This window comes from Urocampus carinirostris, chromosome 1 (assembly GCF_059441175.1).
Source record: "Urocampus carinirostris isolate Australia breed hairy pipefish chromosome 1, RoL_Ucar_1.0, whole genome shotgun sequence".
Lineage (NCBI taxonomy): Eukaryota > Metazoa > Chordata > Actinopteri > Syngnathiformes > Syngnathidae > Urocampus > Urocampus carinirostris.
The window spans coordinates 17,075,176-17,100,987 of NC_142349.1; the positions used below are offsets into that span (position 1 = coordinate 17,075,176).

Below are 25,812 nucleotides of genomic sequence, written 5' to 3' on the forward strand. Positions count from 1 at the left end.
TCCCCGTGCTTGCGTGGGTTTCCTCCGGCCACTCCGGTTTCCTCCCACGTTCCAAAAACATGCATTTCAGGTGAATTGGCCGGTCCAAATTGTCCCTAGGTGTGAATGAGCGAATGAGTTGTCTGTCCCTGTGTGCCCTGCGATTGGCTGGCAACCAGTTCAGGGTGTCCCCTGCCCACTGCCCGGAGATGGCTGGGATGGGCTCCAGCCCCCCCCCGCGACCCTAATGAGGATAAGCGGTGTAGCTGATGAGATGATATATATATATATATATATATATATATATATATATATATATATATAGTATAATGAAAAGCACTAATACATACATCTCAGCAATTTAATTGTAGCATTAATTATAAATTCAGAAGGAAAAGGATTAAAGGTGCTGTCTGGAATTGTAAAATGTTTTACTTGCTATTGCCATCTCCTGGTTTAAATTATCTTTGCAGCTGCTCATGTGGCGCGTGCAAGTACATGTATTTCTTAGATGCGTTCTACTAAATTTTATTTTTAATCTTTTTTTTTGCGTTCGCACTGTCTTTTTCTTACTCTCACCATTTTCATGCTACAATAACCGAAACCCGTGAGCGAAATGTAAAATCACTCGCCCCCCACTTTCCTGCTCCCTAATGTGTTGGGAGTCACGTAACATCCCCGAGAAAAAGTAAGATTAAAGCAGGTAGCCACGTATGTATGAAGGGTCTATCAACTCAGCTAGGTATTTTCAACACTACTTAAAGGGACAGTGTGGAAATTTACTGCTTCCTAGTCGTACAAAAAAAAAACATCCAACACTGACTTGCATACTAGGCAGACATGCAAAAACTTTTTCTTTTGAAAAAAATCATAGGTGGAGACATTTGTATTTTCCGCAATGTTTGGCTGGCATCTTTCGGATTTGCTGAGCCCATTGGCACTGGTTTCCATTCGCATTGGACAATACAATGCCATCTAGTGTACAATTTTTTCAAACTGGAGTTTTATGGGCAACTCAAACGACGCACCCCACCTTTAAAGTATTACAGTAATTAAAGAATCAGTTGAAAATGTTCCAGTGCTATATTTCTGCAAATCAGGTATGGATTTATGGTATGTATAAAATAAAGTGTAGTGAAATCCATGAAATTACGTAAGGACTGTGCTCCAACTACTAATTTTTGCAGTGTATGCCTGTTTGGAGTTAGTGATAGTTTCCCAAACTCGAGAACAGCAAAACTAATGCACTCCCATCGTTCAATATGTTACATTTGAATAGTGAAGCTTGCATATTTTGTTTCCCTGTTTTTTTTTTGCGGTTCTTAGCGAAGTAATATAAGCATAAGTCAAACACAACACACTACTTTTATATGAACATCTTTCCAAATCCTTATATTACAGATGAAACGTGTCATTGAGTCAGTTTGTATTATAATATATTCATCTATATTCTAAAATGGAAATATTAATGAGAGGGCTCAAACAATGAACAGCAATAATGTCGGTGACGTCACATTGCCAGTAATTCAGATGACTTCCAGACTAGCCGTTCCATTGAAAGGTTATCCCTCCCTCGGCTGTTGGTTGCAACTCAACGGTTACTCAGAGGGTGTGTTTTTTTCTTGGAACAGCTCAGTTTGCAACAGCAACGAAACACGAAGACCTGCAACTAAACCCCGCCTCTTCTGCAAAAATCCGACGATCCGGTTGGTTGTAGTTTTTGACATTGGGTAGCTATTGAAGGACGGAGCTGTCAGTTAATCGGGAAATAGAGTTTGTTTGACTGGAAAGGCCGAAATGTGTTCTTCTACAAGGCTTCTGACGTGAGAACTAGACTACGCGGTTTATTATCTTTTACTAGTTTTCTGAGTTTACGCTATTTCCCCTAGTGGGCGAAGTACAAAGAGTTGGAAGGATAGCACTAGGACCTTTCAGGAGTGCAGTTTATTACATGTCAGGTAAGCAGCATTAACCACAGTCGACTTACTCGAGAGTAATATTGAATTGAGTCTGTTGTTATGATGCAGTATGTGTCAAATCTTTTCTCCATTACAATAATAACAACGTTTGTATCAGGTAAACGGCTCATTTGTTTAGCAAAATATTTAGGGTTACATGCGTCAAGTTGGAGAAATGGTATTCAGGCTTGACTGTGCATCTCTAAAGAGTGATAATTGTTTCTCAAGCACTTACAAACCAACATTTATTGTTTAAATGGACTCTTGCTGATTTGTATATTAGCTCACTGCATTTGTTGTTACGCCCATCTCCATCACTGCTGCAGGACAACATGGCCGCGGGCTGCCTTGCACTGGACTGCTTACATAAGGCACGCAAGCAATAATTCAAAGCAGTACTTATTTTGCCAAACGGTGCCTGTAAATGTATGGCACATGTTACCGTCGACTCAATATAATAGTGTTAAGTTTCTTTTTAATTGTTTAATTCCAAGATTTCTAATTGGCTCATCAACAGTCTGACTGGTTAAATGCTTTTCAAAATGGCAATACATACATGATTCTTTCCGTTTTGCCACCCTTAAATATAGTGATATTGTTGCATTCGTGCAAAATTGACGAATTAATTGTACGGTTACAATGTTGCCTGATGTTTTTAGAGTGCTCATTTCGTTATGACAACAATTTAGGTAATTACGAAATTATTCCGTCTTATTACCTTGCGCTTATCAATACTATTATTGCTTATGTAGTCATCGTTTGACATTGTGGCAGCAAAGGATCAAGTCTACTGATGTTTAGCCAATTTATGATGCCTATTAGTGTCCTATTTATGCAACGCACCAAAACAGAATCATGTCTTTAAAGGGACAGTGTGTACCATTTCATCACTAGAAATCACTGTATTGTGTTGTGCAACCGAAAAGCACAAAAAAAAAAATACTAACTATTTTTCTTCTATTTTTTCCTGCCCTGCCTTTCAAAACTTTTCTTGTTTGTTATTTTTTTAATTTGGGTTGGGAGGGGGCAATACCTGTATCAGCAAGATGTTGGAAAAATATGTCAGCTGCCTCGAGGTGTTATGTAAAAAAAAGCAAATTCCTTGACCCACAAGTATATAAAAATGCCAGTTTGTATGATAGTTCATATATTTTGGATTTTTTTTTTTTAATTAATTGTTTTTCTACCACTAGGGGAGCAAAATAATACTCACTGTCCTCTTAAAAAGCTATAAAACAATCTGACCACATTTTCTTCCAAAATTTGACAGCCTGCAAAATTTTATCTTCCCTATTATATAATAGTACTACTCTTAGATGTTTCCACATTGTAGTGGTTAGCACATACGCCTCACACGCAAACGGTTCCTGGTTCGAGACCAGGTGAAAACATATGTTGGCCTGCAAAGGGATGAGCGAGACCAAACTGTATTTGCCCAAGACACTCAACAGGAAACGTGTCCCTACCAACTGAATGGTTAAGGGATCCAACCAACTACTTTTTAGTGTTTGGTCTGAACCATTTCCCTCTGTGGTGTCCATTATATGTATTTGTTCATTACATATACATTCATTAATTCTGTTGAACATTTTCTAAAGAGGTTTTATTGTCAAAGGAGGCAACCATATATTTTTTGTTATTTTATTTCTTTATACATATTTATTCATTCATTCATTCTGCTAAACATTAACTAAAGTGATTGGCGCTTTTATTGTCAAATGAGGCAAACATATTTTCTTGTTAGCCACGTGGCAACTATTGCTTCTTCATGGTGGTGGGTTTACCAGAACATTTTTAGAGAAACTCTATTGTTGTTAACATAACGTCTTCGCAAGTGGAAAAGGAATTATGCACTCACTTCTCTGACATCTATCAAACCTTGGCAAGATAAGAAGAAATTAGAAATTTATGTTGGCCAGAGTTGTCACCTAGACACTTACACCCAGACTCTTTACATTCAAACCTCTAATTATTTTTAAAATGTATTCAAATTTGTTTACAATGAGTCCAAAATGTGTTTTTATTTATTTTATGTCTGACCTAGCCTGAGTTACTGGATGAATATGGGTTTTCATTTGTCAATATCGGTTGCCAAATCTAGGCTAGGCCAAAAAAAGCTTTTGTCGATCCCTGTTTGCATGCTGTAGGACAAGCAGTCAGATAGAACGTACTAGTTGCAACTAATGTATGATCAATTCAATCTTCCTTAAACTCTGTGGTTACAAGTTTGGTGCGAGACATTGTAATTTAGATCGAATGGATGGATGAATGAATGAATTAAGTTTAGGACAGGGGTGTCCAAATTTTTCAGAAAGCATGCCAGATTTGGTAAGCTGAAAATGAGGGTGCCAAGTATTTAGGTTTGCAGTGCTTGGCGATCAGCGTCGCGACCTTGTAGCTCACCTTTGTAATATTTTCATTTAACTCGCAGGGTCTTGTGTAAAAGCACTGCAGTGCCGTTGAAACAGCTTCGAGTTGCTTGACTTTTTCATAGCATTCGTTTACAGTTAGCTTTTTGAACTCAACGTGTTTCGTCTGGTAGTGCCTCTTGATATTATATTCTTTCAAAACAGACAGTCTCTTGACAAGTTAGGCAGACGCAGTTTTTCGGATTTCAGTGAGAAAAAACTCCCAATTTCCACTCGTCCTGGAAGCGTCGGCCCTCACAGCCAACTTTTATTTTATCTATTTACATTTGCCATCTCAGAAATGGGGTTTGCTAAAGTTCTCACAGAAAGACAAGGGCAACGTGGTCAAAGGGCGACTGCTATCATCTGGTGAAATGGTGATTTTCTTTGATTCAAATTTATTTTATACTGCGGTAAACATTACTGCCGGGCCACATATTATAAATTTTACAACAGACGATGTAGAATTTTTTTAATCACAGGCCGTAATTGGCCCCTGGCCCGGACTGTGTACATGCCTGGTTTAAGAGCCTTATGGCCCGGTCCAACAGCCGTTTGCGTCTGTATCGAGGCTGAATCACGGCCAGAAATTTCTGCCTGTGAAGCGGACGCTATTGGATGCTTTGAGATCGCCGTACAGACGAGATACAGCAGTGCTTTACACGCGGTCGGAAATTCACACGCGGTTGGCAGCGCGAAAAAGTTTTGCGCTGCTCAAAACTTTAGCGCCCGGTCACACAGCCTTTCACGGGCGTATCCAGGCTGAATCACGGCCAGAAATTTCTGCCCGTGAAGCAGACGCTGTTGGATGCTTTGAGATCGCCATATAGACGAGATACAGCAGTGCTTTACTCGCGGTCGGAAATTCACACGCGGTTGGCCGCGCGAAAAAGTTTTGCGCTGCTCAAAACTTTAGACCACGTGTTAACCGCGGGCGTCACACGTGGTACACACGAGGTAATGACGCGGAACGACGTGCTATGGCCGCGGCCAGGGCGTGGTTACACGTGCGTAGGACGCGAAATTTCAGCGGGTAATTGTGGGTGGAGCACGGTCATAGCATGTTCTGCGCCTGTATCGCGGTGTTATTACGTGAAATTAGCGTGTTTCGCGTGTGACGGTCAAACGCCTTTCTCCGCGTCTATACAGCGCGATTTGCCGAGCACACGTCAGTTGTGCTCGAGACGTCAAGGGGTGAACATGGATCCCCGTCACCGTAGTGACCTCGTCTTAATCCATTTTTATTTCTTGACATTTCTTTTCATTTCATAACAAGATAATAAAATAAAAATGAAAAACTATTACAATAATAACATATTGGCTTCTTAGCTTGAAATCTTGATCTTCACGGGACTGTATCTTGAGCGGTTATGATTTCTACAGCCCGGTGTTATGCCGAGATTTGCATCCCCTCGCTACTACAACCACTTTTACCTCGTTTTATCTCACGTTTATATCACTTTTAGGGAATGTAATGGCGAACATATAACCAAATCCACTTCGTCTTGCATTTGTTGGGAATGTAATACAACTTAAACCATTCCGTCTTTGTTTTTGTTGTGAACGTAATCGAACGGTAATGCACACCGTATATAAATCACTTTTGAGAACTGTTATGCACTCTACCGTAAAGCTTATTATGCAGAAATAAGCTTTACGGTAGAGTGCATAACAGTTTCAATACGAGCGATTTGAATAGAAAAAGGCAAAATAAACATGTTACCTGCTCAAAAGTGATTTGTATACGGCGTGCATTACCGTTCGATTACATTCACAACAAATACAAAGACGGAATGGTTTAAGTTGTATTACATTCCCAACAAATGCAAGACGAAGTGGTTTTGGTTATATGTTCGCCATTAAATTCCCTAAAAGTGAGATAAAACGAGGTAAAAGTGGTTGTAGTAGCGAGGGGATGCAAATCTCGGCAAGGATGCATTTCTCGGCATTACGCCGGCTCTGCAGCTTTTATACCCTTGGTCCACACGAGAAAATGACGCGAAAATGACGCGATGAGGAATGAAATGATCTGCATTTATATAGCGCTTTTCAAGTCAATGACTTCCCAACGCGCTTTACATTGTGCTTCACATTTCCCAATAGCGGCCGTGATCTCTGCAGCCATGTAAGGCGCTAACCTGCTTATTGGGGGTATTGGGGGTTCAGTGTCTTACCCAAGGACAAGCCGGGATTCGAACTGGGATCCCTTAATCCTAAAACGATCACTCTACCTCCTGAGCTACTGCCGCCCCGAAAGCAGAACAGTTGCCGACGTCTGTTTTGCGGGCATACCACCGATGAACAGCGGGTTGGCCAATTTTGCGCATTCCATCACGGGCAAAAAAAACCCGCAAAATTTTACCCGCGATACAGTCGCAAATGGCTGTGTGACCGGGCCCTTACAGCACACAAGGATAATCAAACATCATTGTTCATAGCACCTGTTCTGTTTATAAAACAGGAAATGAGCATCCTGAAAAGCAAATGCATGTATTTCTTTTGATGTGTTAAGGTTTGTTATAGTCAAGATGGCCCAGTGGAACCAGTTACAGCAGCTGGAGACCAGGTATCTGGAGCAGCTCTACCATCTGTACAGCGACAGTTTTCCGATGGAGCTGCGGCAGTTCCTCGCACCCTGGATTGAAAGTCAGGACTGGTGAGTGACAAGTTAAACTGGAACGAGGAAACACAGCAAGGATATCCCGTAATGCAGTTAACAATAAAATGCCTGTTCAAACAAGTTCCGTGTAACCACATGCTTTACGATGAGTAAGAGTAAGAGTTATTTCTAGTCCTCCTTCTTTGTGTCTCATTTAAACAGGGACATAAACAAACTTATTACTGGCAACTGTTATGCAGGTTATGATAATTACCCATTCAATGATAAATGGTTTGGATTCATATAGCGCTTCTCAACTCACTGAAGACCTTTCCAAATATACAATGTGTTTCACATTAACACACACACACACCAATAGCAACATCAGCGATGCAAGGCCACTACCAGCTTTTAGGGGCATCAGGGGTTAATTGTCTTGCCCAAAGACACTTCGACATTTAACTCAGAGGGAATCGAACGTGCAACCTCCTGGTCTCACGCAAGCGCTCTACTCCTTGAGCCACTGCCATACTTAACTTTCATATGTGATATATAAATGAACCTAACATTTGTTTTGTAAAACATATCAAATGAAAACACAGGAAACGTATACTAAAACATTTAATAATGTGCAATGATAAAAAAACAAAAACAAATGAAACCTTTTTTATGCTTAACAAATTTAAAGTCAAAAACACAGAATTTCTTTGCGAACGACACATCACTGATTCGGACTGGAGTGAAGGCATAGGTTTAAATTGCACAGTCAGCTACTGGTATTCATCCATGAGACCTCAATTCTGGAAAATATTGCCAAACCATTTTGACACTTTATTTTTTTTTCTTTATCAATATGGACATATATTTTTCTTACCCACAAAGGACGTTTGCTGCTAATAAGGAGTCTCACGCCACCCTGGTTTTCCATAATCTCTTGGGAGAGATTGACCAGCAGTACAGCCGCTTTCTGCAGGAGAATAATGTCCTCTACCAGCACAACCTGCGGCGGATCAAGCAACACCTGCAGAGCAAGTACCTGGAAAAGCCCATGGACATTGCCCGAATTGTGGCGCGCTGCTTGTGGGAGGAGCAACGACTGCTACAAACAGCCACCGCTGCTGCACAGGTCTGAAATTAAGCATGTTTATCAATATTAAACCCACATAAAAATCTCTCGCCTTCTGGAGAAATTCCCTGTTTTGAGGTCAAAAAGGGTGACCTACATGAATTGTGGAGATCCAAAGAGAAAATGTTTCGGGAATGAGAAAGCAGGATGTGGAGGATTGGTTGTGAGATTTTGCGAAGACTGAAACAGGCGTATGAGGTGCTGCGTTTCAGTAGTAGCCTGTTGGACCGTGCAACTGTTATGTTAAAAGCGAGGATACTGCTCATGGGAGATACAGAAATGGATAAATCAAACCAAATTTCTGGCCAATCAGGGTGGAGAATGGTCAACTGCAGCCCATACATCATGACACAAGTGGAATAAAGAACTCCAGGCTAACCGATTAAGTGCAGTGTCAACTGGTTTGGTCGACGTAATTTAGCTCAATCGGCTGCCCGTTTGCTAGTTCTAAATTTAGTTCAGATTTTTTTCGGGGAATAGTTGGGGGTATTTTATTGATTCTTCATAAAGAATACAACTTCTCTCTCTTTGACATGTGAACAGATGAATTGGAAGTGGACCTATTTTATATATAATATATAGGGAATGTTTCTTACACTATAATATTGAATTAATGTAACCGGATTACTTTTGGATTACGGCAATATCAACATCAAATATGCGAATAAAAGACAAAAAAAATACAAATAAGATCACTAATGTCATAATTGCCTTATTTGGAACACCTGTGGCAGCTTGATTGGCGCTAACAGCCTGGACAAGCTGATTGGTGGCCACACCCTTCTTAAGCCCCCGACTTCAGTTCAAACTTAGTCAGATCGTTGCGAGCTGTTGTGTTTCACTCTGTGAGCGTTCCCGCCTGACTCCGTCCCTGTTAAAACCTGTTTCCTGCCTGATTCCCGTTTTTCGACCCGTTTCTGAACCTGACTACGCCTGTTTTGCCTGCCTACGACCACTATTACGAACTTTACATCGCCTCTGATCTCCAGCCCTGGTCAAACGACTTGCCATTTCCGCCTGCCTTCTTCTGACACGGAAGTGTCACTCCCGCCTGGCTCGTGTCCGCTCTCCGCCAGTCTTCGGATCAAGCAATCAAGCAAGCCTTACTCTCACTCTCTTTCAATAAAATCTGAAAAACGTATGCCATTGAGTCCTGTGTCCGTTCTGGTCTGTGACAACTAAATTGTGTTTAAGATAAACAAACAATGAAATCTTGAAAAATAATTGGAGGAAATCAAGGTTAGGTAGTTGCTTGTAGTCCTAGAAAAAAGTGCTCAAATTTTAACCACGTAGTGTCGTTAATTAAGCAAAAATAACATTTTCTCTTTCACTTGGCAGGGAAGTTATGTTATGCTCTGTTTTAGTTTACATTAAAAGGACATTGAGAACCCAATACAGTTTTAAAAACACCAGTCGTTTAGTTTCTTAATTTACAAAAACCTTTTTCACTTTTCGAAGTGGAGATGGCAAAACTCTTGAAAGTGAATAAATGTACCGGGCTAATTTAATAGTTCTCACAACTTGACAATACAGTTAACAAATAGTGGAAGCAACTTTCCTGCTTAGTGCCCAATACTCACACGGTAGCAGCCTCACGAAACTGCAGGCTCGCGCCAATCGATCAAAATCAGTGCTACATTTAAAGAGAAATACAATACAGACAAAAAGGTGACTTTACCTACAAAACATTCTGACAAATATGCATTGGTGGAAAAGGTGCGGGTCCGTACAATCAGCGCTACAGATACGGACATTGCAGTACCTCTACACGCGCTGCATCTCTCTCTGTCCCTTTGACACAATTCGTCTAGCGGTGCATTGTGTATATAGTATAGTTTTCAATAAAATTGTAATCCTACAAAGCAATCCTTATTTTAACTAAATGTACTTGTAATTTGATTGTCCCCTTTTTTTCTGTAATTGTAATGGAATACAATTCATTTTTTTTCGTATCCTGATTACGTAATGTCAGTTCATGTATTCCATGACTCCCCGACCTTGATATTATATTACCCTTATGAAAAACGACATTGAAGCCATCTTTGCAAGTTTTTGCGTCACTTCTTTTCATAGAATCTCAAAAACAACTATAACAGGGTTGGCCAATTTGGTCCTCAAGAGACACATGTCCTGCATGTTTTATGAGTTTCTCTACTCCATTACATGTGATTCCAATCACCTGGATCATTATAAAGCTCTCACACAGCTTTCCAACAAGCTGAAAGTTTGCATCACCTGAGTTGGAGAAGAGAAACCTCCAAAACATGCAGGACATGCGTCTCTCGGGAACTGGGTTGGCCAACCCTGAACTATAATACACACAGTTATCAAAGCTCTAAAACCCATTTGACAAGCATTTTTAATTTGCATTGAAATAAAACACATGGTTATAAAATGACAGTCAACAGAGTTTATTGAAATGACAATACAGTATAGCCTGTACGTATCATTTTAATGCAGGATAGTTAAAGTAATCCAATTTAGCAAGCAAGTCCATGAAAATGCTATACAACCCATTAATGTTTAGTGCCAGATGTATCGCTGGGGATTATTTTAGCCTAGTTGTTAGCCTGGTCAGGAGCAGGCTAGCTGTAGAGATTAAATCACCACAGAAACTGATCCGAGCTCAATTTAACCTACTCTCATGCAACCGACTTGAGGCTAAATCCAGACAAAATGATAAGCATATCAATATTTTCTTGGGTTGTACTGTGTACAAGAATATGTGTCCTCCACTCCCTTTTGCACCTTCTTATAGACTGATCCATGTTTAGGCCTGATTTACATATCACTCTGATCTTAAAGTTTTGCTTAAAATTGTTGCAGGATGGACAAGCCGCTCAGACCACAGGGACGGTGGTGACAGAAAAGCAGCAAATTCTGGAACACAACCTCCAAGACGTCAGGAAACGAGTGCAGGTTTGTTGGATGAAAAAGTAATTTTTCTACCTGAATGGTTGCTCAGCCAACTAAAGTAAAAGGTGATAATCGTAAGACTTAAAAGAGGCTCATACCTGTTCAAACAGTTTGGAATGAAAAATAACATGTTGGAGGTATTTAAATTGATTGTTATTTACAATGGTATCCATTACATTAGGAGGCTGAGCTACAGTTATTTACTTGTGTTTCCTTCCATTGCGGAAGTACTGAGGCAACTTACTCTCAGGGCTTTTAAAAAAACTCTTGCTAAATTGTCATTTGATATCTGAATAATGTAAAATAATGGTCAAAATCCTTATTTTTCATAGCATTTCAGATAGAAAATAATAAAATATACATAAGCACACAGCACTCACTTATATTTCTAAATAACACATAAGTCCATTATTCAGAAAAAAACACTTTTTAGGACATTATTCTCTGACTGTGCGTAGCGACTTCATACAAACTTATAGATTTGCTTTTAAATAAACTTTTTTTTCATGAAGCAAAGCGTTTTCCTGGGTGATGTCTGGGAATTAATGGCATTTTACTAGACTGTAGCTGGTAACAAGATATTCTCTGGCTTCCTAAAGGACATGGAACAGAAAATGAAGACGCTGGAGAACCTGCAGGATGACTTTGATTTCAACTACAAGACACTCAAAAGCCAAGGAGGTACCACAGACACTCATTTTTGGATGTAGTTTTCATAATAGATATGACTGCAGGAATATAATGAATGGTATGTTTTGCTTGCAGAGCTAAACCAGGACCTGAACGGCAATAGCCAAGCAGCGGCTAGCAGGCAAAAAATGGCTCAACTGGAGCATATGTTGAGTACCCTAGATCAACTCAGGCGGGTATGTGCTCACAAAAATAGCCCCAAATCCAACACACAGTAGCATTATCATTTGTATGAGCAGTGATCTCAACAAAAATGTTTTAAATCGTTTTGCAGCAAATTGTGACAGAGATGGGTGGCTTACTGACTGCAATGGACTACGTACAGAAGAACCTGACAGATGAAGAACTGGCTGAATGGAAGCGACGACAGCAAATCGCCTGCATTGGAGGCCCACCTAACATCTGCCTGGACCGCCTTGAAACATGGTTAGTAATTAAATAGATCATTTTCGAACACTGCCTCAACTTAATGATTTTTGTTGCCTGACATGAGATGTTCAACGTTTTTGTACTAAGGATTACATCATTAGCTGAGTCCCAGCTGCAGATTAGGCAGCAGATCAAGAAATTGGAGGAACTTCAACAAAAGGTTTCCTACAAGGGAGACCCTATCGTTCAGCACCGACCCGCCCTTGAGGAGAAAATTGTGGACCTGTTCAGAAACCTCATGAAAAGGTATTGTTGAACAATGAATATATATTTTGGGGAAATATACACAAAAAATACCACTCAATTGCCGTCGTTTTACACTCAAAAGGCGCACATAAAAGTCTCAGATTTCATTCAGAATGTAGAGTGTGCCCTATCGGGTATTGCGCCCTCTCTCTCATGCAGAGCGGCCGACAGAGACCAGATTTGTGGCCTTAGGGTTGGGTGCTCGCTCTCGAGAATGGGAAGTCACAGGTTTGAGCCTTGGCCGAGTCAAGCCTAACAACATTTTTCGGTAATATCCCATGTTTTTGTTAAATCCTTCCCATTTCCAACTCAATGCGACATCAGTGCGTCTCCTGTGACTTATAAGTAGCTCTTGTTTGACTGCCATCGAATCCCACTTGCGCGAAAGAGGACGTGTGACGTCACACGTAATGTATTGTAAGCGTAAGTACTCATGAATGCTAATGCCATAGCGTATTTAGCAACTTGAAAGGTATTGTGCTACCGGGAGCTGAAGAGAGTTGTCCCCTCGAATATGAAGTAAACCTAAAAGCTCAATTTCCCTCCATTGAAGGGTTTCCGTGTTTTGTCTGCCGGGATGTGTTGATTTATGCGCTAAGAACATGGAAATCGGGCAGCCGTGAGTGAATTGAAGATTAATGAATCGAAGATTTCCAAGTTGGAGGAAGCTGAAAAACAAACTTCAACAAGCTTTTATCCATGTGTTTTACTTTTGTAATCAACACTTAAATAAATCACAACCAAACTCTGTTCCCGCTGCTTTTTTTTTTCTAATATGCACTCTTGTATGCTTGTCTGTGTGGTTGTAAGGCGGTCAAGTGGCACTCGCTCCCAATGGTCATTGCGCTATATGAGTGGATTAATAAAGAAATAAAACTAGCTACGGAGAGTGCGCCTTTTAACACTGAGCATTATAGGTCTGAAAATATGGTATACCGTATTTTCCGCACTATAAGGCGCACCTAAAAGTCTTATTTTTTTTCAAAAGCTGACCATGCGCCTTATAATACAGTGCGCCTTATATATGGCTCAACATTAAATCGCAAGGTCTCGCAACTTACGCAACAGCCGCCGACTCGATTTTCCCCCGATTGTGGAGTAGTCCGCGGTGTATGCTGGGATTTATATACCGGCGTTTCATTGGCTAACCAATGTGTCAATCATCATTTGAATCGATCACTATTGGCTAAAGTTATTTGGAGCCCTGGATAGGCTAGAGGGCCGAAACAAACCCTGCAATTGGCCGAAAAAGATGTGTCAATCATCCGTTAAATCGATCGCTATTGGCTGAAGTTATTCGTAGCCTCGGATTGGCTAGAGAGCCAAAACAAACCCTGCAATTGGCCGAAAAAGATGTGTCAATCATCCGTTAAATCAATCGCTATTGGCTGAAGTTATTCGGAGCCTCGGATTGGCTAGATGGCCAAAACAAACCCCGCAATTGGCCGAGTTTAGCAATGGCGTAGCAAGCTTACAAGCTTGCTAAAGTACGCCATAAAGAAACCTGTTTCATTAGTCTGTATTTGTATGGTAAATATTTTACTCTCCTGGATTTACTTCACTCACGGTTGTAAGAAGACCATGAGTGCGTATCATTATTGAACGTGAGAACTTAGGTGAGCTATGCGGCTTTATATTTTCCCGGTATCTTGTTTTAGAACGATCTTGATGTTGCTGTGATGAGTTGAGTTAATTAAACTCAATTCCAAGTGTTTATTGTCATATGCACAGTGAAGTTGCGAGCGAAAAAGAAAATAGAAACTAAGAAATGTTTGGCATTTCTTGAATCCCAAGACTTTAACCTTCCGAATGATATTTGAAATGATGCATTTGAGTAACATCGTACGGACACCGCATCCGCACGTGTCTACGACACGTATTTGCTTCTTTGCAAGCTTTGGGAATGTTAAGGGGGTAATCAGTTTGACTGAATCATCTGACTGTTTTGTCGACGTTCCCATTGTAGCGCCTTATAATCCGGTGCGCCTTATCTATGGAAGATATAGGACCAAAAACTATTTTTTGGGGGTGCGCCCTATAACCCGGTGCGCCATATAGTGCGGAAAATACGGTACATTTTTGACATGTGTGTGATTGTGCTTTTGTGAATCAACAGTGCTTTTGTGGTAGAAAGGCAGCCATGTATGCCCATGCACCCGGACAGGCCGCTGGTCATCAAAACAGGTGTGCAATTCACAAATAAAGTCAGGTAAGTCTGAGAAACTGCTTCAATTTCATTTCACACACTGACAAAAGTCCTGGGACACATCGATATAATCAATTGAAGGAATAGTCAAAAGTCATATTTCTTAAAGCATCTCTATGTAAGAAAAATGATTTTCACCTCTGACAATGTCATTCACATGAGTAAAACCGCACACTGCCTTTTCAAGGACAGTCAAAAGACATGAAACTCGATTCCAAACCTTGTTTACGCCTTAGAACACATTTAATTAAAAAATGATCAAATAAAGGCAGTTTAAGAGGGGCTCATTCTTTTTTAATGGAAAACAAAAAATTACACCTGACACGTTTGTAATTTGACTACATAGCAAATGGCAGTACTAAATTCTGTATTTCCAAAATTTAGTGACCTCTTATGTCCGAAACTGCTGGTCCCTTACTTTTGGTTCAAATAATCACAAATTGGTTGAGATGCCTGGTAAACTGTTTCCAACGAGATACTATGGTTTCCGGAAATCAGATCAGGTCAGAAGTTACCGAGGCTGGACTGGTCAGTGCGGCGCATTTTCTTAACTCAAGTTAGTCGAGTAAATTAACAAGTTTTCTCTTAGTCATTCAAATATTTTATTGAATCTTCTCTTTCAAAATATTGATCTTGTGCTGGATCTTTTTTTTTTTAATCTTTTAGTCAGATGTTTTTTTTCTTCCTTGCATTGCATTCATTAAATCTTTGTAAATGTTTTTTAATGTTTCTATGTATTCATGATCTTCTCACTATAACATTATTTGATTTCTAAGGCCACATGTCCCAATACTTTGGCTTATCTAGTTTAGAATCCTAGCTCATGCAAGATGTCCTAACTTTGAACATTCAATTCTTCTAGGTTACTTGTGAAGTTTCCTGAGCTCAATTACCAACTGAAAATAAAAGTTTGCATTGACAAGTGAGTTTTTAAACTGTTCATTATTAGCACATTTTCCTTGTTGGTGAATAATAGTTGACACTTCTCTTATGTTGTATCTTAGAGAGTCTGGGGATGTGGCTGCCATCAGAGGGTAAGGTTACCGAAAGTTTAATATCAACTGTTGCAATATACGGTTTTTAAGTCTCACTTCATGCTTTTTGCTTTCATTTAGGTCCAGAAAGTTTAACATCCTTGGCACGAACACTAAAGTTATGAACATGGAGGAATCCAATAATGGCAGCTTGTCAGCAGAGTTCAAACACTTGGTGAGTTGCACGATCTACTCGCATCACCTGACAGAGCACACTTCCTTACGGCGGAACCTGCCTTCCTGTCTATTGCAGACACTGAGAGAGCAGCGTTGCGGTAATGGCGGACGCACCAACAGTGATGTAAACACCTCGACAACTTCCCCTTTTCATTCTATCCCACTCCCACACTCACAAAGGGTTTTCTGTTAGGCATCTTTGATCGTCACCGAAGAGCTCCATCTGATCACCTTTGAGACTGAAGTTTATCACCAAGGCCTGAAGATTGATTTGGAGGTAAGTTAATCAGAGACCTTCAAAGAAGCCTGGGATGTTAGGAGATGACTTCAAAGTGCTTCCAGTAAACTACCATTTGCTTGACACTAAATACGAACATAATGGTTTTGTAAGAAGGAATTGCTTATAAATACAGGTTTTGAGAAGGTTACATAATTACAATGTCTAAAAAAATATTTTACAGATGGTAGAAGATGGAAAAGGCACATTAAAGATCCTTAGTAATGATACAATAGGCAAAGAAAGAAAAAATGATGATGAAACAAATTTGTCAATTACGTCAATTCATGTGACACACTTTTGAACGGGATAATTAAAAAGACGACAATGTTAACATGAGTAGCTTCCGCATGGTAAAGCGTTCACCGAAACTTTTATAAAATTGAATTTTCACCTAAACCCACACACTATTTATACTTAAAAGGAATCATTGCCTCAGAAAAAAATCGAGACATTTTGTAATTTGATTTTTCATCTTGCATTTGTTCAATTTTTTAAAAACTGGAAGCTTATTCCCAATAAAAAGTTAAGTTCCAATAAAAAAGACAAATATACTTAATTTGTTGATTGGAACAAATAGATGCATTTTCAGCCACTTGTTAAGTAAATTGTTCTTACTTACATTGCATATTGTAAAATGGTGAGGGCTCACCATATTAACAAAACATTAAATGAGATTTAAGGTCCAACTTTCAACACTTTTTACAGACACATTCACTGCCGGTGGTGGTCATATCGAACATCTGCCAGATGCCGAATGCCTGGGCTTCCATTTTATGGTACAACATGCTCACTGACCAGCCAAAGGTAGAATGAGATCTCAATATGTCACTCTGGGAACAATATTGACTCAAAGGCGTGTTTGGCAGGCGGTGGCGGGCCTCTGACTAGTTGTGGGCGCTGCATGTATAATCACATGAAGCATTACATTGTTTTGCATCCTTGCACAGAATGTGAACTTCTTCACCAAGCCTCCAGTTGGGACATGGGACCAAGTGGCTGAAGTGCTCAGCTGGCAATTCTCCTCCACTACCAAAAGAGGTTTGACTATTGAGCAACTCACCACGTTGGCCGAAAAGCTTTTAGGTGAGCCTGTTGCAAAATGTTTTGTTTTGTTTGGTAAAATTGTAGCATTTGTCATGGATTTTCTTTTAAAGTTCATTTGTTTTTTATGACTCTCTTCAGTGTGTGTGTGTGTATGTGTGTGTGTGTGTGTGTGTGTGTGTGTGTGTGTGTGTGTGTGTGTGTGTGTGTGTGTGTGTGTGTGTGTGTGAGTGTGTGTGTGTGTGTGTGTGAACCTTTGATTTGTTTTCTAAATGCACTTTAATATGCCCTAAATTGAGAATTATTTAAGTATTCTGTGAGCGATAGAATCACAGCACTCAATTATGTTTCAAAATAAACTTTATTATTATACAGTGGAACCTCGGTTCTCAACCATAATCCGTTCCAGAACCCTGTTCGAAATCCGATTTGTTTGATCACCGAAATAATTTTTCCCGTTAAAAATAATTTAAATCGTCTTAATCTGTTCCAACACTCTGAATGTTTACCTTGAATGTTTAACGTAAAGCTAACCCAGGCTAATCGTACATTCGCGTTATCGTAATCTTCCATACGAAAGATTACGCTAACATGAACGCGTAAAAATTAAAAAAAGGATAAAAAAAAGAATTATGAATAGGATTTCTTACCTTTGTGGTGGTCAGCAGAAGGCGCAGGTGGACGGTGGGGAGAGGAAAATCATCAAAAGTTTTTCAACCTCTTCCAAAACTTGCGGCGGTTGCCTGCTTATAGCACTCTCTCCCTTAGCCACATCACTAGATTTCACAGCCTCCTTATTCTTTAGTATCGTACTGATCGTAGATTTAGCCATGCTGTATTCCCTAGCAAGATCATACATTCACACACCTCCTTCATATTTTGCTATTATTTCTTTCTTAAATGCAATAGTTGTACGCACTACTTTTCTTTTTTCACCTGTAGCAACTTTGCTGCTTGCACTGACTTTCTTCGGAGGCATAAAAAGAGGCTAAAACACTTGTACGCCGCTCAGCATCGCACCCTAGCGTACGCACTCACGCATTACCGAACTCGGATTTTTTTGACCGAACAGCGAAGCATGAATATCTCGAAATTTTTGGTCGGACTCCGATTTGTTCGAACTGAGAGGCGTTCGAAAACCGAGGTTCCACTGTATATGGATATCAATATGCTCTTATTTAGGAGCTCTTGACAGGCCTAAGGATGACGTGACTCATCACTGATAAAAGCGTTTTTTTTTTTGAATAATGTATAATCTTACGGGTCAGGTGCATTGACATTTTCGTTCTGTGTGCAAGGTTACAAAGAATGACAATAAAGGTAAATTTAATCGCAGCCCAAACATCGCTAATGCTAAGGCAGGCCATAGCTTTGGTTTCTTGTGATCCACACTTAAACATATTTGTCCTATTTGTATACTAAAATAATGTTTAGTCAAGATCTATGCAGGGGGTACACGCAAACTTAGATACAAAGGAAAAATAATACAGTAATAAATCAAATTTAGTTGAACTCCAGCAATCCATATACAGTGTATGTCCCAAACTGGCCAAGTCTTCGAAAAAGATGCAATGGATGCTTTATTAGTTGGGAAAATAAGTACTGCACATACCAGGTATTGTAGTTGCTATCTTCCACATTTCAAATCAATTGAAAATTGATAGACTCGGCTAAAGAAGAGAAAATAACACGTGAAAAACCTGATTTGTAAGAGCCTAGTCATCCTAGAAGGGGGATTACTTTATGTGCCATATCCTCTCCACGTTTCTTAGTTGTATTTATGCTTAGGTTTTCGAGTTTAGTTGCCCTCGTGTGGCTTTCAGATCTGTGGTTGTTGTGGTGTAGGACTGTGCAGTCTTTGGAGACCTAAATTGGTTAAGGGTTATACAAACAGAAGTGACTTGACATGATTTATTCAAGTACAGTGACCTCTAGTGGTGAATCAATCATCAGTGTCACTTTCAGGTCATGATGACAAATGGAATATAATAATAATATAATAATAATTTCCTTGTATTGTCATTCTGTGTAACAATGTACACAGAACGAAATGTCGATTGCATCTGACCCGATGCAGCCGCAGCCAAGAGAGGGCGCCGCCGAAATATAATTACAAAGTTAAGTTGATGTCTGATCAATGACTTTTTTCATTTTGCCTACAGGGCCATCTGTCAACTACTCTGGATGTCAGTTTACGTGGGCCAAATTCTGTAAGGTACATCAGCCAACTACATCCACCATCATGAAATCCCAAATTGGCGCTCTGCTGCTGACTTGATGTTGTTTTTTTTTTTGCAGGAGAACATGGCTGGCAAAGGTTTTTCTTTCTGGGTTTGGTTGGACAACATCATTGACTTGGTTAAAAAGTATATCCTGGCACTGTGGAATGAAGGGTAGGGAAGTGGTTTGCACAGGTTTTCCGACCATCTGCTCCTTTTTGATCTAATATATGTACTTATTTGACCTTCAAGGTACATTATGGGCTTCATCAGCAAGGAAAGAGAAAGGGCCATTCTCAGCCCCAAACCACCAGGCACATTTTTGCTCCGCTTCAGCGAGAGCAGCAAGGAGGGAGGGATCACGTTCACGTGGGTCGAGAAAGACATCAATGGTGATACATGCTTACTTTTTTGGTGGATACTGCACATAATCGGTTCCATTTTCATAGTGCAATGCTGCAACCGCATAATTGGGCATATCCGTCATTGTTGAATGGATTGTAGCATTTTCTTGCACTTGGGACTTCATCCTTGATTGTGGTTCTATGTATAACTCCACTGTCACCACTAATCATTGATTTATGCAATCAATCAGGAGAGTAGCTCCTCTATGTTGTCATGTTGATGAATTTCTGCAAATATAAAAGAAAATAGAGCCCAGTGTATCATATTAAAAAGTTTGAATATTTCAAATTTAATATACTGTGTTTTGATGGTGAGCTACCATTTGCATTTGCAGGAAAGACTCAGATTCAGTCAGTGGAGCCATATACCAAGCAGCAGCTTAACAACATGTCCTTCGCTGAAATCATAATGGGCTATAAAATCATGGATGCCACCAATATCCTGGTTTCGCCTCTCGTTTACCTCTATCCTGAAATTCCCAAGGAGGAAGCGTTCGGAAAATACTGCAGAACTCCTGAACCTGAGATGGGAGACTCCAGCAGTAATAGTAGTAGTATGTCATTCTTTCTGCACTTATGCATACATTTTATGGTGTTTATTCTTATTTTAACATATTTTTTGACAGTCATCCAGCCATACTTGAAGACGAAGTTCATCTGTGTTACCCCGTGAGTATGACTTTACAGTATTTCGATTTCTAGAAAAACAATTTTTTTTTTTTTTTTTTTTTACTGGCTGTCTCATTTAGATTCTGCAAAGACATTATGTTTACGTGTCTCTGCACTGCTTTTACTTTGGTTTGAATCAAGGATCTTAAAAGAAAATAGGAAGAAAGCCATCAAGTCAACACCTGCTTAGTATCTTTGACTGGAGTTTACATGATGGGCATTATTTTTATGACTTGCACGTATCTTGAGTGCACGCGGTGTGTCACCATGTGGAGGCTTTTTATTGGGGGGGGTTCCGCCTGGCATATGGAAGTAAAAGCAACAGACTTCCATCATGGATATTCTAAGAGGCAGACATTGTTCTACCATATTTTCCAAAATTCTGAGCAATTCTTTTAAGAAATACAGAAACTGGGAATAAAAAAAACCATGAACAAATATCTGAACAACACTTAATGCAATACTAGCTTGACGTTGAGATAAAATGTTTGTGTTTAATGAATGTAATGTGTGTTTGAAGTTAGACTTTTATTTATTCCACATTTTAGAATAAACACAGTTTAATATAGGGTGTGTGTGCATGTGTGTGAGTGAGTGGACACACGAGTCTTTAATCATGGATAAACGATAACAACATGTTCGGAAATTGAATATCCATGTGAACTAAGTGACATTACTTGATTTACTTTTTTGTGTGCGAATTAAGTTATGAGAATTGTCAAAATATTTCTGATGTGAATACATATTATATATTATTCTTAAAGTCACAGTGTGTAATATTAGACCACTAGATGGCACGGCGTTGCCAGTTACAAGCAAGGTACAGTGCCACAGTGCACACCGTGGCGGATACTTAAAAAGGGATTCTAATGGTTAAAACATTGTTGTTGTTTTTTTTGTTTTTGTTTTTTAATGAAACTTAACGTTGGCATAATAGGTCATGGATTTTTGCTTAGTTATCTTTTTTTCCCTAAATGAAGTTTTTTTTGTACCATTAGAACACACTAAATATTACACACTGTTCCTATAAGAGAAAGAAAAATTTTAAAATCGGATTGCCTCACTGTACTGCCATATTAAAATAAACATTGATCAAAAACTAAACTTGAAAAAGAATCTGGTAAAGTTCACTTGGGCAGGCGTGCTCATTGTGAGTAATAAAGCAAAACGACGGCCGCCGGTGGTTGTTTGGATTGATGAATATTTAGCCGGGTTTTTGAGTCATCAAAAAGCAGATTTGCCATTTCAAAGTCAAATACAAATAGACAACACACACCTGACCTGTTTCCCTAGGTGTCCCTCCGTGTTCATGGACTTTCCGGACAGTGAGCTGCTTGGGAACGGATTCCCTGGGTAGGCCCTTTGCTGGGGCGGGGCATGTAGGGATGCTTTGTGTGTACGTGTGAGTTAATGTGTGTCTGTAGTCAGCTCACCCATTGGTGCTACATTCAAAACATGCTGTATTTGAAAAGTTTGATCTGGTTATGGAAAACCTAGTGAAGCAGGATTTGGCCAATTCCTTGAGTCAAAATGGGTTGTTGATGACACGCTCTGCCATCATTCACTGAACCACAGGTATCATCTTGTCTTTAGTACAGTGTTTCTCAACTGGTGGGTGGAAAAATAGCCAAAGGGTCATTTAAACTCCTTAACAGTAGATGGCAATAGTTCCGTGCAAATGTGATTTGTCACCTGCCATTTCACACCACAGAAGAACACAGTTTGTTCACTCATGTTGAGCATGATCAAACGCAGATAAAGTGGACAATATATGAGATATGGATTTTGTTATCTTTACAACAAACACACTGGAGTGAAGCATTTCAGATATCCTTAAAATGTTGCAAATTGAGCATTAAAAGAAATATTATCACTTGAAGGTGTTTTGGTTTGAGTGGTTATTCTGTTTTTTTTTAACTGAATATATTCGACTATCTGTGGTTCAAACTGTACCATGCTTTTTTTTTAACACATTTGAGAAGTGGATTTTTTTTTCTTGATTTGGGTGGTGGCTAGTAATTAGGATTATGGTGTGTCCTGAAGTCAGACCAGTTGAGAACCCCTGCTTTAGTCCAGTATATGTATGCAGTTATCACTACCAAATGTGAATTATATTCGCGGGTTGGGGTTTTAAATACAGCTATCACCCATTACCAATTGATTTCACCACAACAAATTGGGAGTGTGATTTTGCATGACCTCCTCCTTAGCTCCCATTTATTCGCTGTTATTATACATAACCTAGCGAAATATCTGTGTGCGCTTTCACACAGCATCACAGCATCTCACAATCACCTAACCCGATAGTGTGTCAGCATGTTTGTGTGTCTAAGGTCGTCTACTAAAGCCAGTGTTGTCATGTTTTTCTGTTCTCTCCCTCCAGCACAAACTCGGGCAACACCAGCGACCTTTTTTCTCTCTCATTGTCTCCTCGCACTTTGGACTCACTGATGCCCAATGAAGCGGAGGCCAATCCAGGACATCTGGGTGAGATTTCCACACAAACACACTTCCCATACATACTAGAATTCAGATTTTTCCCAACCCTTAAGTGATGTGTCAAAAAATAATTGGCAAAGGTATTTCTGCGTTTGTATTCACTCATCCACTTTGATGTCCATGTATTAGTGGCACTGGTCCTCACTTTATATCCATGATTGATGGTGAACAAAATTTTGGATGACATGTCTATACATATTATAACTTGGCGTGAAAACATTAAAACAGAATTTGCAGTATTATTGAAGAAGTTAAATGAGCTGTACGGAATTTGAAACTTGGTTACTGAATACGGCCAGTTCCTGGTTTGAATTCATGATCGCTAAGTCAGCTTGTTCATAATGCTCGTGCAAGCACCTCCATTTTTAAAACAGCTCAAATAAACTTTTCTTTTTCCCTCTTTCTTGGGGTTTGGATTGGCGTTCTGACTTTACTAGAAGCAGGCCTTTTCTACATTTCTGAACAGCTCTGATAAAAGTGATCTAAAAGCAGATGGAAAAAAAGCTTAAGGGCTCTTTTAGCTCATTTGGGCATTGTTCTCATATACTTTTAAATTGTTTGAATGCTTAAGTTATGGAAAGAAATATGGCAACTCTCCAGTTCAAAATATTCAAATATTGGGATTTTCTTACTATCATTTTATACTGGTATTCGCGCATTTGTGCACATTCATACATTGTGATCACAACCAGTTCCACTTTCAATTATATTCCCGTGTATATGACCAATTGCACACATAGTAACACATGCTCTACAATAAATTATCTTTCCCCTTCTTTTTCTGAAGGAAAAATATGCTGCATATGAGATTCTTGAGTAGAAGCACTTTTTTATGGCACAATAGACCTGGAAATAAATCTACAATGGACAGGGGATGAGTGGTGTTGAATGCTTTAACATGAAGTGAACAAAATTTGACATTTAATAAAAAAAATAATTAAAAAAAAACACTGGAATACATTTCTGTTTGTTTGTTCCGTTCAATTCTAATAATAATTCAAGTCAATTATAGAGTTGTTATTTATACCGCGCTGAAAATAGCAATATGTTTTAAAATAACAGCGCCGATAATATCCTTATTTTTGTGAAATGGCAATATTTAGCATTGTTGACTTATCATTGGAATAGCGTTTTAAGCCTCCGTGGGGCAGTATATTACTTCCAGATACAGTACATGTTCAAACGTTTGATCATGATAACAGAAACCATTTGTTTTTCTTTTTGCGGATTATGAAAACAAATGTACTTGAGGGTTTTGTCAAGTGTGGGTTTTGGTGAAAAAGCATTTGCTAATTATTTTTTAAGAATCATAAACATTGTAACTTCCAATATTTCCAAATTTACTGCCTCTCGAGTATCAGTTAGCATTATTCTAGTAGGATTAGGGCAAAGTCATGGCATAGAGGAATTTACTTTTATTTTTCTACATCTGTTCGGTTTAATAACGATGAATTGCCACCTAATGTCATCTCATTTTCCCTTGCTTTTCAATCAATTTACAAGGTCCTTCTAAAACTAACAGTTCTTTGCAGTAGCAAACTTGTTAATGATTTTTTTTTTGGTGTGTTATGCTCCACAGAATCCCTGACTCTGGACATGGATGTAGTTTCACCCATGCATGTGAACTCGTCTAATTTAGTTTGAATTTTGTAAAGCTTTTGTGGCTTAAAGATTGTAAAAATGTTTACTGTTGGTTGTGATGCAACCAACATCTTTATCAATCAACAGTCTATGTATGATATCAGTTATAAATACAGTATATGTTTAGAAATGGTTGTGACTATTGTGTGTGATGTACTGTTGTATAAGCTAAGTCATTGTTAAAAATACCTATGTATTTTACTTTTCATCTCTGCCAAATGTCTTGATGCAAAAGCAGCTATTGTCATTTTTATCAGATCCATTTTCAAGCACTATAAACCAACATGCACAGTACATACTTCCATTACTGCTTTGTTTTGTTCTCTCAACATGTTTGCTTTGTATCTATCCTCAATTGTATTTCCTCCTTATATGTCATAAATCTCACCCATCATTTTAAAACCCCGGTTTGGAGCTCTACTGACGTTTTAACAATTCTCTCGTGTACAAAATGAAATGGTACTAATGTCTTTCATTACCTATATTTAGTCAATAAAAGTACATTCATTATGATATGCCTGAATATGTGTAACAGTTAAGCAGCAAAACAGATTCATCCATACCAGAGGGCAACTTTGTAGAAACAATTGTAAGATCTTGCTGGAGGTCGAGTTTTATCGCTTACTGGTTTTGGAAAATACACATACGCACGCACCAACATGTCAAAATGAAAGTTCCCGTTTTCATTTTGTCACAGGAACGCACAAGGTGTTTTTTTTTCTTTTTCTATTCTATTCTTGTCAGTGATCTTTAAAAAAAAAAAATCCCCGTGATACTTCAAACTCTCCTCACATTTTCTCTTTTTCATAACATCATTATTCTATAAGGACTGCAGCTTCGAAAAAATAACCATTGTTGCATTGGATCAAAACACAAATCATGTTGCCTACTATCTGCTTTTCTTAATTAATTTGACTGCACGTTAGAAATGATCTTTACACAGATATTTTTGCCTTTTGTTGATGAATTCAATGTCAAAGAAAAATTCAATCAAGTAATTCAATTGTAAAGAAAAACAGCAAGTACGTTCAATTCGTTAACGAAGAATGCACATTCGAACATTAGGCCTTAGAGTTTTTCTGTTTCCATGGTGATTAGTATTTTCAATGTATTACCAAGTTCGCCTACCACGCTTAAGGTCCCCGGTTCGTGACCAGGTGGAAAATATGTTAGCCTTCAGAGGGATGGGGGCCACCAGGTTGTACTTGGCCAAGACACAACACAGGAAATGGTGTCCGTACGACCCTTTAGGTTAAGGGATCCAACCAACTGACAAAAAATGTATCAATAT

At 39.1% G+C, this 25,812-nt stretch overlaps 2 protein-coding genes across 4 annotated transcripts in view; one reads left to right on the forward strand and one right to left on the reverse strand.

The window, feature by feature from the left end:
* LOC148373748 (rab3 GTPase-activating protein catalytic subunit-like) overlaps window positions 1-25,812 on the reverse strand; it is a 191,423-nt gene that overhangs the window by 101,270 nt on the left and 64,341 nt on the right. The window lies entirely within an intron of this gene.
* On the forward strand, window positions 1,740-25,034 carry stat3 (signal transducer and activator of transcription 3 (acute-phase response factor)). Of its 2 annotated transcripts, XM_088329016.1 has the most exons (24): window positions 1,740-1,937; window positions 6,858-7,001; window positions 7,827-8,070; window positions 10,897-10,989; window positions 11,586-11,667; window positions 11,752-11,852; window positions 11,951-12,102; window positions 12,193-12,351; window positions 14,468-14,560; window positions 15,420-15,479; window positions 15,562-15,591; window positions 15,673-15,766; window positions 15,845-15,892; window positions 15,962-16,045; window positions 16,754-16,852; window positions 16,996-17,131; window positions 19,252-19,304; window positions 19,388-19,482; window positions 19,561-19,700; window positions 20,048-20,266; window positions 20,339-20,381; window positions 21,675-21,734; window positions 22,765-22,868; window positions 24,460-25,034. In XM_088329016.1, the coding sequence occupies exons 2-24, from the start codon at window positions 6,874-6,876 to the stop codon at window positions 24,522-24,524; spliced, it is 2,382 nt and encodes a 793-aa protein (XP_088185142.1). In that variant the 5' UTR covers window positions 1,740-1,937; window positions 6,858-6,873; the 3' UTR covers window positions 24,525-25,034. The 2 variants fall into 2 exon arrangements, with proteins under 2 accessions (XP_088185142.1, XP_088185151.1); XM_088329025.1 differs by lacking the exon at window positions 21,675-21,734.

Bases quoted from the DNA above. Each gene is read 5' to 3' on its own strand.
- stat3 (XM_088329016.1), top strand. From the start codon at position 6,874: ATGGCCCAGTGGAACCAGTTACAGCAGCTGGAGACCAGGTATCTGGAG. The intron at 14,561-15,419 runs GTAAGTCTGAGA...CAATTCTTCTAG, and splicing joins CAATTCACAAATAAAGTCAG to GTTACTTGTGAAGTTTCCTG. The intron at 15,767-15,844 runs GTGAGTTGCACG...TGTCTATTGCAG, and splicing joins CAGCAGAGTTCAAACACTTG to ACACTGAGAGAGCAGCGTTG.